The sequence below is a fragment of the Mus caroli genome, unplaced genomic scaffold (assembly GCF_978045245.1).
Source record: "Mus caroli unplaced genomic scaffold, Mus_caroli_1 scaffold_16, whole genome shotgun sequence".
NCBI classification, from domain to species: domain Eukaryota; kingdom Metazoa; phylum Chordata; class Mammalia; order Rodentia; family Muridae; genus Mus; species Mus caroli.
This window is the reverse complement of record NW_028227271.1, coordinates 21146634-21159402: the sequence shown is the minus strand read 5'-3', so window position 1 is coordinate 21159402 and position 12769 is coordinate 21146634. Positions and strand designations below refer to the sequence as shown.

The 12769-nt window shown below is 51.5% G+C and overlaps 1 protein-coding gene across 3 annotated transcripts in view; it reads left to right on the top strand.

Moving 5' to 3' along the window:
• Positions 1 to 12769, top strand: part of Serhl2 (serine hydrolase like 2) — a 29704-nt gene that overhangs the window by 9127 nt on the left and 7808 nt on the right. For all 3 annotated transcript variants that reach the window (XM_085831988.1, XM_085831987.1, XM_021183211.2), the window contains 7 exons: positions 1325 to 1474; positions 1553 to 1666; positions 1980 to 2021; positions 2311 to 2330; positions 2620 to 2694; positions 4200 to 4312; positions 5328 to 5407. In XM_085831988.1, the coding sequence (XP_085688114.1) occupies positions 1325 to 1474; positions 1553 to 1666; positions 1980 to 2021; positions 2311 to 2330; positions 2620 to 2694; positions 4200 to 4312; positions 5328 to 5407 (594 nt within the window). The remainder of the gene's footprint in view (positions 1 to 1324; positions 1475 to 1552; positions 1667 to 1979; positions 2022 to 2310; positions 2331 to 2619; positions 2695 to 4199; positions 4313 to 5327; positions 5408 to 12769) is intronic.

Here is a 12769-nt window from a genome sequence, read left to right as displayed (position 1 = left end):
CCTCAGGGCCCCTTAGATTGGAGTGGGAAGGGGGAGGCCGACGAGTGCTCCCACACGCCCACTCACTCGAGCTGGTGGAGCGGACACTCATCGCCCTCTCCCAGGCTCAGTGGGCAGCACTGGGATCTAGCAGAGCCAGACTCGGGGCTCCCGATGGCCGCCGAGTCCTAGGCTGCTATTTGGGGTTGCACTTTGGGTCCAACAGCAGCAGAAGGTCAGCTCTGGAGCACATCTGACTTGAAGAGGCCCAGATGGAGCCCCGGAGTCAAGCTGACTCTCTTTCTCTCCCCCTCTCCTCCCTCCCCTTCTCCCTTTCCTGTGCCTCAGTTTCGTGATCTGTGCACTGAGAACAGCAGTGGCCCAACTCTCCAACTCACTGTGTGTGTGTGTGTGTGTGTGTGTGTGTGTGTGTGTAGAGTGTATAAAGTGTCTGGCATCTGCTCCGAAGGTTTAGGAAATGCTGGCCACGATGATCTCCTAGTTTCTATTTCCAAGGGTTCAGTTTCCTAAGGTCCAAAATGTGAGGGCACAGACCAGTTTTGAGCTGCATGGTACTCTGAATAGTGACTTTAAAACCCTCCGCCATTTTACCGTATGTAGCTTTAGCTGGCTTGGAACTCCCTAGACCAGCCTATCCTTAAGTGGCCGAAATTCTCCTGCCTCTGCCTCCTCAGGACTAGGCTAGGCTTATAGGTGTGATTAATACACTTGGTTCTCATAAAAATATTTTAGAGTCAGAGAGTGCTGCACAAATTGCAGTATATTTGTTTTATTTTGTTGATTTGAAGTTTTATGAGACAATGTTTTATCATCTACCTATGTCCACCTTTTAAGGACGGGGATAACAGGCGTGTATAATTACAGTGTATTGTTATAGGTAGCATTCAGTGTATGGGGTCTGTTACTTCTTGAAGTTTCAGGTATCTACAGGGGCTCTTGGAATGGGTCCCATATAGTTATGAGACATTAGACTCTATTTGCTCCTGTTTAACCGAAAGGGAAACTGAAGATGGAGAGGTTTTAGGCAAGCCAAGGTCATACAGCCCACAAGTGTCAGGGTTCCAGCAAGCAGCCCCCAACCCACTCCTTCCAGTTCTGCCCTAAAACCAATATCCTAAAAGCTATATCCTGAAAAGCCTATTCAGCTTTCTCATCCAGGGGACCCAAGCTGTCTTTCCCTGTTCAAGGTATCTGGCAATCAGTCTGTCTAAAGCTTAGACATAGGCCGGTAGCTCAGGTGCCTGTGCCTGTTGGTGCCACATAGGGGCTTAGGAAGTGCCGGATTCCTGGATGCAGGGGTTGACAGACCAGATCTGCCTTGCAGGTTTGCACTCAGAGTTGAAGTTGGCTGTGCCCTGGGGCCACATTGCTCTCAAAGTCTGGGGCTCCCAGAAGAACCCTCCAGTTCTCTGCTTACACGGCTGGCTGGACAACGCCAACTCCTTCGACAGGCTCATTCCTCTTCTTCCTCAAGGTAGGGCCGTGGGCTGAAGGGCCGTGGAGGGGTGACGGCCGCCATGCCGAACCCCTCTCTTCCTCTTCTCTGCTGCAGACTTCTGTTACATTGCTATGGATTTCGGAGGCCACGGGCTCTCCTCCCATTACAACCCAGGCCTCCCGTACTACCAGCAAAATTTTGTGAGTGAGGTCCGAAGGGTGGCAACAGGTGAGCCGGAGCCCCCATAATATCTCTCATTCTAGGAGTAGGATGCAATATCTGGGAGGCAGTACTGGCCTGGGAACGGATACCTGGGGTTTCTGCTTCCAGTTTCCAGGCCCCTGAAAAGAGCCCGCTCTTCCACTAGGAGCGTCTCACAGTGAAGCTAGTGGGTCCTGGTGGATCTCCTGCGGGGGTCATGTGGGGGTCAGGGTGGGGCTGCTGCAGGTCTTTGGAGAGAGTCCCAAGCCCCAGGCCACAGGGATAAAGGACAGAGTAAGGCTGGGCTGTGCAAACCTCCTTTCTGCCTTTGTGTTTTCAGCCTTTAAGTGGAATCAGTTCAACCTCCTGGGCCACAGTTTTGGTGAGTCAGCCTAAGGTGGGTGGAGCCTGAGCTCTGGGGAGGGCTGTAGGAAAGAGAGGACTTGACACTGCGGTACCTGGTGCCTTTCCCTGCCCCTCTGAGGAGAGGGGTAAGAGAATCTTCTAATGCTTACCTTACAGTTCTAGAGACCCAGTCTCAATTCCATGAAGGGAAAGGAACTAGGGGTGGGACACCCCCACACACACACAGGAAAGAGCTTGGGAGGAGGGTACTGGGATCTGGGGAGGGGGGCCACACAGAATGTCACGACTGCTCTTTTGTCTGGCAGGTGGCTGTGTGGGTGGCACGGTGAGTTACTGGCTGGGGACCTTGCGGGGACAAGCAGAAGGTAAGATAGGAAGAGTCCCACACCTCCTTAGCGAGAGTCACTTTCCACACACACTGTGTCCTAGTGAAGGTCCCATGGAGAGTTTCTGCTGTCCTGACTGTCATCCTCAGGACTCCCAAGACCAGGGTTACCGGGGTCTACAGCCAGGTCTGAGAGAAGCATGCTGGAGGGACAGAAGTCTCCTGTTCTGGTGAAATCTGTGCCTTCCCCACCCACTCACTTGTCCCTCTCTCTGTTGTCACTCTCTAGTTCGCCTGCATGTTCCCTGAGATGGTGGACAAACTGATCTTGCTGGACTCGACGCCATTTTTCCTGGACTCTAATGTAAGAGAGGCTCCTGGGAGGCTGTCATAGGGGACTGACCCCAGACTTTAGGGGGTGCCTCCAGCTCTGTGTCTCCTGTGGTGGACAGTAAGGAGGCATTAAGGAGACTGGGGCAGAAGGGTAGACAAGTTAGGCAGGGACCTCCCCAGAGAGAGCAGCATCCTGAAGCTTGTGACCCTAAGAAGGTGAGGGACCAAGGGTGTGAGAGCTGGTGGGAAGCTCTGTGTGTGGCCTGGATCCTGCAGAAAGCTGGTGGATCCCATGTAGACTGTGAAACAGCAGAAGGTGGAGACGTGGCTGGAAGAAATTCTGGGCCACAGCCAGCTCCCTGCACTGACACTTTTTTGTTTGTTTGTTTTTTTTTTTTTTTTTGGTTTTTTTGAGACAGGGTTTCTCTGTGTAGCCCTGGCTGTCCTAGAACTCACTTTGTAGACCAGGTTGGCCTCGAACTCAGAAATCCGCCTGCCTCTGCCTCCCGAGTGCTGGGATTAAAGGCGTGCACCAACATGCCCAGCCTGCACTGACACTTAGCCATCATTTTATACTGAGCACATGGAACACCAACCCTGAGTGTGGCTGATAGAAAATTACCAACACCTCCGACAACCACCACCATCAGTCACAACAGCACACCAGTGCTGTCCCTGAGTCTGAGCTGTTGCTCTGTCCTTTTCCTACTCTGTGACCCTAAGGAAGTTAGTTCGTTAATGTGTGGAATGTGCTGTGTCAATTTAAATCCTTCCATTTATAAAATGGCCACACATGCCCTGAGGACAAGAACTCTTTCTTTTCTTTTTTCTTTCCTCCTTTCTCCTCCTCCTCCTCTTCTTGAGGCAAGAATTCATTCTGTAATGAAAGCTGACCATGAATTCCTGGCAGTCCTCCTGCCCCAGCCTCCTCCTAAGGGTAGGAATTACAGGCATGAGCCATCATACCTGGCTCTGTGCGTTTGCCTTTCTATCCTCATGTCTCCCATTCCTGCACTCGTTAATTTTCTACTGCATGAACCAATAACTCATGGGTTAATGTGGAATCCAGTGCACAGACTATGACAGACTTCACCCTTTGGTCTTTGTAATGTCTCACTGATGACACAAGGATAGATAGACCCTTGGAGCTTCCTCCTGGGTGGGGCTGGGTGGCAGTAAGCTCCAAAAACCTGAACCTGTTGGTCTTCTTCCATTGGGAACACGGGGTGTGGCAGATGGAATCTCAGATCTACCTCCTTGGAAGACCTGGTTCCACTCCCTGCCATCAGTAATGACATCATTGATTGCTATCAGTGAAGTTGGCCACCCTCAGTGGAATCCTAGAGTCATGTCTCTTGGCAGTTAACAGAGATGCCCTTCTACCAAAATACCATCTAGCTCCTCTAGCTGTCCCAGGCTAAGGAGCTGATCCCTCTGAAGGGCACCTAGGATGGCGAGATGGCAGGCAGGACCAGGGAGGGGCTGAGACCCCTCATCTGGGGCTTCGCTGCTTACCAGCTGTGGCTGAATCCGTAGGAAATGGAGAATGTCCTGACCTACAGGCGGAGAAACATAGAGCACACACTTCAGGTGGAGGCCTCCCAGAAAAAGTCCCTGAGAGCCATCAGCCCAGAGGAGATGTTGCAGGGGTGAGTGCTGGGGGCAAGGGAAAAGCAGGGGGTGGGGCAGATGAGGAGGGGGACTGGAACGGCTGTGCCCTCCAAGTTGGGGAGAAGATGCCTCCTCTTTCCCCTTCCTCTTCCTCCTCCCCCTCCCCTCCTCCTCACAAGGTCATCCCCCTACCCCCACCCCAGGTTGCTTCCCTCTGGGGTGGCACCCAGCACCAGGCCTCCTGGACACATCTCAGGAGCCTCTTGTTACCAACCCTCCTTACTCATGCTGGGGGGCGGGGAGGGGAGGCTCTTCCTTGCCCCCCCTCAGTTCAGGTTTTATTTGCACACCCCTTCCCTCTGTCTACCAACCTTGGGCTCCTTAACAATTTTCCCAGAGTTCTCTCCCATTCTCCCGCTAGAGCTGTGTGGTGGCTTCTACCCCAGAGCGGCCGCACTACCTTTGTCCTTGATGGCCTCTAAAATCTGCAAGCATGGGACTGCACTGGTGATATTTGTGCATACTGCATCTGGCGGTGCACACAGTAGGTAGCACAGGCCTTTTTTGTTGGTGGTAGTGTTCCCTAGGCCCATCAGCCTTTTATTGACGAGCAAATGCTTTTATACAGAACACGATAACATTTCGTCTACATAAGTGGATATGGACACAAAGCGAACAGGCAGGCTGTTCTCCATCCTTCATGGGTCGCCTCCTGTCTCTTCTTCCTCCTTCCTGCTGTCCTTTCTGAAGATTGAACCTAAACCTTCATGGGTGCAGCGTGCTAGGCAAGCACTTTCCCACCGAGCCACATCCCTTCCCCTTTTTGTTGCTCGTTTGTTTTAGAGAGAGTTAGCTATAATTGAGGCTGGCCTTGAACCCACTACGTAGTCATGACCAGCATTGAGTTCCAGGTCCTCCTGCCTCAGTCTCCCTTAAGTGCTAGAATTTAAAGCACACTACCACCTCCAGCTGCCTGCGCCCCTTTCTGTCCGACTCCCAGCTTGATTAAGGTCTGGCTCCTTTAGTGTATTTCTGTCTTCTCCCGCCCCCCAGGTTCCTGAATAACAACAGTCACTTGGATAAAGACTGTGGGGAACTCATCCTGCAGAGAGGAACCACGAAGGTGGACTCAGGTAAGGACTCACTGTCTGTTATTACTGGGGGATGGCATGGGGCCTATGCCAGGCTGATGCTTGGCGTGTCCAGTGTCTCACAGACTCTTCCATTGCCTCACACGAGGTCCTGTGAGAGCAGGGGAGACTGAGCCTGCAAGTGGCCAAGTACCCACTGAAAGGTCACATAAGCAGTGGAGAAAGACGTTCTATGGGAAGGATGGCTAGGTATTTCTGAAAGTTGATGACTGTCATGGCCATGCCTGCTGGGCCAGCCTATGGAGAGGAGGTTTTCAGAACATGTGGAGAAGCTGTGGCTCCAGGAGCCCCTGGCATGAGCATCACCTGGATGACCTGTCCTGTGTCTTTGTCAAAAAACCTTGACTCAGGATCAGAGGTGCAATCAAGACGGCGAGTGTGCTGGTGAGCCACACTAGCTCAGGCCATGGGCCAGAACCTCTAGGTGGTACCACTCCAAGGGGTACCTTTGTAGAAATGACATTTCCTAGGCGTGGGCAAGGAGGAGGCCGAGCTGGGAAAAGTTGAATTTTTAGCAGGAGAAAGATGGTAAACAATTGGACATTTGTCTGTCGCTGCAGCAGGGGATCTGACAGCCCCAAGGAGGAAGGGTTTTTAGCTGACAGTCGCAGGAGTTAGTCCATCAGGATGGGGAGGGTATGGCGGTATGGCAGCAGGAACGGGAAGCAGCTGATCACATTGTGTGCACAGTGAGGAAGCAGGGAGAGATGGATGCTGGCCCTCAGCTCGCTCACTGTCTTCAGTCCTGGACCCCAGTGCATGAGATGGTGCTTCTCAGGGTGATGGAGGGTCTCCCCACCTCAATCTAATCTAGAAACTCCCTTGGAGACCTGTGCAGAGATTTGTTTCCATGGTGATTCTAAATCCTGTCAAGTTGACATTCCAGATTGACTATAGCAACAATGTTATAGAGAAGCTAAGAGAAAACAGGAGGGTCCTGGGGAGAACCAGGACCTTGCTCCAGAGGGAGTTTATGGGAGCCACTCTTAGGTGAGGAAAGAGCATCTGTGAGACAGGAAGTGCTGCAAACCTAGCATAAAATCCCGGTTGGGTGCCAGCTAGCTGATCATGGGACTTACCTGTATTGTGAGGAAACGGTCGTTAGTGGTAATTGCCACTCCCATTGGCTCATAGGTTCAGTTGAGGTTGTAAATATGACTTAATTTCTGAAGACCCGAAAGCCACCCCTCCCAGTGCCTGTGGAGCCGGGGGCAAGTTGTGAAGTCCTGCTGGCCAGAGAGGGAAGGGACACTGAGGAGTGCTAGGGACTGGAACCAACAGGCTGTAGCAGAGACAGGCTGTCACATGGGAACTCTTGTCCTGTCTGACTAGAATTCCAGCTGCTGAAAAGGAGTAACCAATAACACAGGGAGGGTCACAGGGAGCAGCCCCGGAGTTTGGGTGCAGGCCGCCATTCTGATCTGTTAGGGTTTTTTGTTAGTCTTGAGCCTCTGTCTCTCCTCCCTAAAAACCCATAGAAAGCTGAGGGCCCAGACCTCTGTGGCCGACCAAGATGACCAAACCAGGGGTTCCCTGTACAGAAATGGGCTAATCCAGTAGAGGCATGTTCCTGGCCAGCCCAGGGAACCCAGCTGGGCCCAGAGTTACCTGGAATTCGAGCACAGGTTCTGAATAGTCGCTGAGGAGACAGCTGGGCATGGCTGTCCTGGGGAGCACCGTGGCGGGAGCACTCCTCTATAGCAGCATTAGCTTAGGAGAAGGTAAATCCAGATCTTGCTGGCTCTCTGGATATGGACATCGTTAGGAAGCCATTGCTCTGCCCACCCCCACCCCCCACGGGTGTGATTTCTGAGTAATTCAGGTGACGAAGCAGTCGCAGGTTTCCTGACGCCCACTTTCAGCAATAGGGAGTCCCCAAGTAAGCCAGGACGTGAGGTGTTAAAGCTGATTTAATCAGGCAGATGTACCACGATTGGGACAGAGCCACGAGACACAGCCTTAGTAGGCATATTTCTCAAAACCCAAGTGTTCCGGCCCAGAGCTTGCTTCAAGCCAGGTGTGGCATGCAGGGCCTGAATCCCTAGCATTTGGGAAGTTAATGCTTGTGGATTACATAGCAAGACACCCCCCCCCCCAAACTCAAGCAGACAACAAAAGCAACACCTTCTGCCACACATCCTCCTGGTGGAGGTGTTCTTCAAAGAGGGAGAAGCCTGCTCCATTCAAGCCCCTTAAGGACAAAAGTCTCTGGCCAGGGAAACCCTATCCTTCCCTCCACGATGCTGAGATCCCTACGATAAACCCGGCTGCACAGGTCTGGCTTGAGCAGATTCACAGAAACACTTGGCGGAGACAGGGAGCCGGAAGATCACTGAATTTGCTGCTGCTGCTGCTCAGAGGGCCAGGCCTCCTAGGTGGGAAGGAGGCACCCATACTTAGGCAGAGCAGCGCCGAGGCTGCCAGTGAACACTCAAGGGTTGGGACCTCTTGGATTTTTGTTCTCAATTACATTTAAGGGTGTGTGCACATCTAGAGGTCAGAGGACAACTTGTGAGGGGTGTTGGATTGAACTCGGGTTTTCAGGCCTGGTGACAAGTGCCTTTGCTGACTGAGCCATCTTGATGGCCTCAGGGGACTTTTAGTTCCCCCTTTCTCTCCCTCCCCCCCCCCCCCCGCTTTTTTTAAACAAAGTCCAGAGAGAACGGACCAATGACCTACTTTCTGTCCCAGGTGGCTGTCACTTTTCTTCCACAGAGTTGGCTCATCTGTCAGACTTGAGGCCAGTCTCTCCCCTCCCAGCCTTCCCTACAAGTGGAGCTGTGCAGCCTTGCTCTGGGACAAAGGGATGGCTAAGGGAATATCCCTGGTACTCCAGTTGAATAGCCTGGACATTGGGAAGCAATGGACAGAGAAGATTTGCTAAAACAGAGACAGAGGCCCGTAGATACAGAGGCCACACTGGCAAGGACCTGCCAGGAAGCCGAGGGGAGGGGACAGTGAGATGCGTCTGAGCACAGGGCTGGAGGCTAAGACCAAGCAGGCCAAGTAAGTCTGCACTGTGGAGTCTATGGCGTTATGAGGGTTCAACTGGGCCCAAGCCGTTTTCCTGTCCAGGATACAGGCAAGATGACAGGGACCCAGCCTTACAGGCTGAAGATGAGTTAGGGGTCAGTGGGACTTAAGGCACATAGGCTCCTGCTGGGGATCCCTGGGAGCCACTTGCACTAGTAATATTCATTCATCTAATGGAATTGGCATCTCAGAGGCTTACCACTTCTGTCTGCTAGCCCAGGCCTAGTCCTGGAAGTTTCTGGCCTCCTTACAATCTCATCTAGGCCTAGAATGTTTTCTGCCTCTAAGACTTACTGCTGGATAGGTTCATTCTTTCTAGCTCTTTCTGAACTCTGGTCAACTCAGCTGTTCTGGCTCAAAGCCCCTCTCCATGGTGACTGACTCAATCTGGCTTCTCTCTCAGCCTCTCCTGAATTGCTCTGCTTGGCCTCTAACTACTGTGATCTGTTCTAACCTGCTGGCTTCTTTGTGGGACTCTGGGTGTAGGGGAAGAGGGGGGAGGGAGAGAGCCCACGTCCAGTCAGAGTTCCTATGCTCTGGGCAGGCTGACTCAGAAGGAGGACGCTTTCCACAGGGTCCCAGGTGGGCATCTGGCTGTGTGAAGCCACTGACCCCCACATGGCAGGGGGTGGAAAAGGGGCAGTCCCACCCCCCCAGGTTCTCAGTCTCTGGCATCCCAGAATGGACACAGCAGAGGAGCTGAGAACAGAATAGGGGTCCTGGGGATACGGTAAGAGGGCAGAGGGAGAGCGATTCCCATACAGGCAAGAGTAGTCTGGTCCGTGGCTGCAGCATAGGAAGGCTTTCTGTCGGGAGATTAGACATGGCTCATTAGGAGAAAGCCCATCCCATCATTCAAGCATGGCAGGCCTTGATGGTCAGAGACAGTCTATGGTTTTAGTAGAAAGGCAGGAGGAAAGAAAGTAAAAGAGAGAGAGACTGGCCATGGCCATGTGGAAAGAGGGAGAAAGGGAAAGAGAGAAAAGAGCTAGAGAGTAAGAAAGGTGAAGGCTTAGAGAGAAAGGAAAGGAAAGTAAAAGCTTAAGAGAGCGAGGAGGCCGAGGCCAGCCTGGTCTACAGAGTGAGTTCCAGGACAGCCAGGGCTACACAGAGAAACCCTGTCTCGAAGGAAAAAGAGAGAGAGAGACAGCCTGGTCTACAGAGTGAGTTCCAGGACAGCCAGGGCTACACAGAGAAACCCTGTCTCGAAGGAAAAAGAGAGAGAGAGAGAGAGAGAGAGAGCGAGCGAGCGAGCGAGGAGGGGCCAAGCAGCCCCTCTTATAGTGGGCTGTGTTATCTTGCTGTTGCTAGGTAACTGGGAGGCGTTCTAGCCTGAAGGTCAGAAGCTTGGGACATTGTGTATGTGACAGCTAGCCACATGCTTCTCGGGGGGGGGGGGGGGGGGGGGCTGTGAGGGCTGTAACTTTGACAAGAGCCAGGGGTCCAGGAGACATGAGGGAACGCCTTCCGTCCCATGTGGGTGAAAATTATCACCACCCATCAGGTTCTACCGGGGTTCAGACCTCCACTCGACTGGAGACCAGACTGTCTGCGCATAGCCCATTGCCCCACACTCCTCATTCTCTGGCTCCTTGTGTCTTCAACCACGTGTAGCTTGTTCTCTCTCTGCAACCTGTCTCTGTACAACTGCCCCAGTAAACCTGCTTCCCTCCTCTCTCCCTCTGTGCAGCTCCCTCCTGCACTGCCTCCCTCTCCTCATGAGAGCTGGGCATATCCTAGTCTGTCAAATCTTTCTCTGATTTGTCATTTTTTTCTGCCAGTCAATTAGACATCGCTTTCAAACATGAGTGCTTCCTCCTCCGAACTAACTTTACCCTCGTTTTTTGGGGAATTAAAGGTGTGTACTAAGAGCATGTCTGGATTCCAGCCAGAGGGATTAAATGTGTGTGCTAAGGGCTGAGTCACACCACAACTACAAACAGTTTTGGCTTTTTGTTTGTTTGTTTTGTTTCAGTAAATAACACAGTCTGGAAGTTCACAGTGTGATCAAATATCCCTCAACAGCCTCTGACCTCGGGGAACCTCCCAAGCCTATCTTGAGAAGGAATACCCCACTGATAGGGAGAGGAGACCATCTGGCCATGGCTTGCTGTGTCCTTGAGAGGCATCTTCATCTCATGTTCAGGTTCTCCAGTTTCATAAAGGGAGGAGTGCCCAGCTCCTGGACAGTGAGAGGTCAGAAGTAATGTCCACTTGCAGTCACTTTCGTCTGTCCCCAGAACAAAGGTGTCCTTGCCTAGGGAGGTACACAGGGATGTGGGGTTCACAGGACAGGGGAGGGGTGATAGCGAGGGGGCAGTGGGCAGAGCTCTGGCACTCTGAGGTATAGGAGAGAAGAGTAAAGCATAGAAGCTTAAATTATAGTCTGTGTCTTAGTCAGTGTACTGGCTATTTTTGTGTCAACTTGACACAGCTGGAGTTATCACAGAGAAAGGAGCTTCAGTTGAGGAGATGCCTCCATGAGATCTAGCTGTAAGGCATTTTCTCAATTAGTGATCAAGGGGGAAAGGCCCCTTGTGGGTGGGACCATCCCTGGGCTGGTAGTCTCGGTTCTATAAGCGAGTAGGCTGAGCAAGCCAGAGGAGGCAAGCCAGTAAAGAACATCCCTCCATGGCCTCTGTATCAGCTCCTGCTCCCTGACCTGTCTGAGTTCCAGTCCTGACTTCCTTTGGTGATGAACAGCAGCATGGAAGTGTAAGCTGAATAAACCCTTTCCTCCCCAACTTGCTTCTTGGTCATGATGTTTGTGCAGGAATAGAAACCCTGACTAAGACAAATTGGTACCAGCAGAGTAGGGTATTCCTGTTGTGGGGAGGACTGTGGAAGGACTTTGGAACTTTGGGCTTGAAGATCCATTCGTTGTTAAGAGCTCTGTCAGATGTTGTGTAGAAGCTTGGAAGATAATGCTGAGAACAGTGCAGAAGATGGAGGCCTGGTTTGTGAAATTTCAGAGGGAAAATTAAAGACTCTTTTCAGGGCCATTGCTGTTTTTATTGTGAAGATTTTGTAGTTCTGGTTAGCTGGGGCTGAAGAATCAGCTGTGATTAACAAGATACCAGAACTACTAAAGCAAAAACTTTGCATTACTGGGACTATTGATGCTGGTTAGCTGGAGCTAAGAAATTAGCGGTGATTAAGAAGAGACCAGCATCATTGAGGTGACATCTTTTGGGAAGTGTTTTCTGAAAGCACAAAGAGGCTGTGTTCCAGAGATAGGCAAGGTTGTACTCCTTCTGCAGCGGGACTTGGTAATGTGTAAGGGTCACCCAGGTGGTACTGGTTTTGAAGGCATGAAGGGGTCACGCAGAGTAGCTGAGGCTCGGCACTGTGAGAGGCCATGGAAGGCCATTGGTGAAGGTGCAGCCCCAGTTGTAATTGAAGGCCCAGGACTGAAGGGGTCACGCAGTGTTTTGGAGATGCCAGTACCATGAGATGACCACCAAGAGCAGCAGCAGCAGTGGAGTACAGGCATCTGGAGCCCAGAGGACGACGTGTGTGCTACAAAGGGCATGGCTGGAGAAGTGACCCCAAGCCCTTGGAGGAGCCCAGAAGATCGTGAGTTGGATCCCAGACGTTGGACAGTTGGAGATTGATTTTTGCTTTGATTGTGACTGTGCCCTGATATTTTCCCTCTTTAAGGAAGAAACTGTTTTAGTGGAGCCCACAGTTAAGAGACTTTTAATTGTAAAAAGACTTTGGATTTTAAAAGAGATGGATATTTTAAAGAGATTGAAATTTTTAAGAATATGTAAAGACTGTGGGACTTTTAAAGTTATTTAGATCTTGGGGATGAATAAGAATGTAAGGGTTGAGGCTTACTAGTGATGTGTTTGTGTGTCAAGTTGACAAGGGGTCAGTTGTACTGGCTATTTTTGTGTCAACTTGACACAGCTGGAGTTATCACAGAGAAAGGAGCTTCAGTTGAGGAAATGCCTCCATGAGATCTAGCTGTAAGGCATTTTCTCAATTAGTGATCAAGGGGGAAAGGCCCCTTGTGGGTGGGACCATCCCTGGGCTGGTAGTCTCGGTTCTATAAGCGAGTAGGCTGAGCAAGCCAGAGGAGGCAAGCCAGTAAAGAACATCCCTCCATGGCCTCTGTATCAGCTCCTGCTCCCTGACCTGTCTGAGTTCCAGTCCTGACTTCCTTTGGTGATGAACAGCAGTGTGGAAAGTGTAAGCTGAATAAAACTGTCTTAGTCAGGGTTTCTATTCCTGCACAAACATCATGACCAAGAAGCAAGTTGGGGAGGAAAGGGTTTTATTCAGCTTACACTTTGCACATTGCTGTTC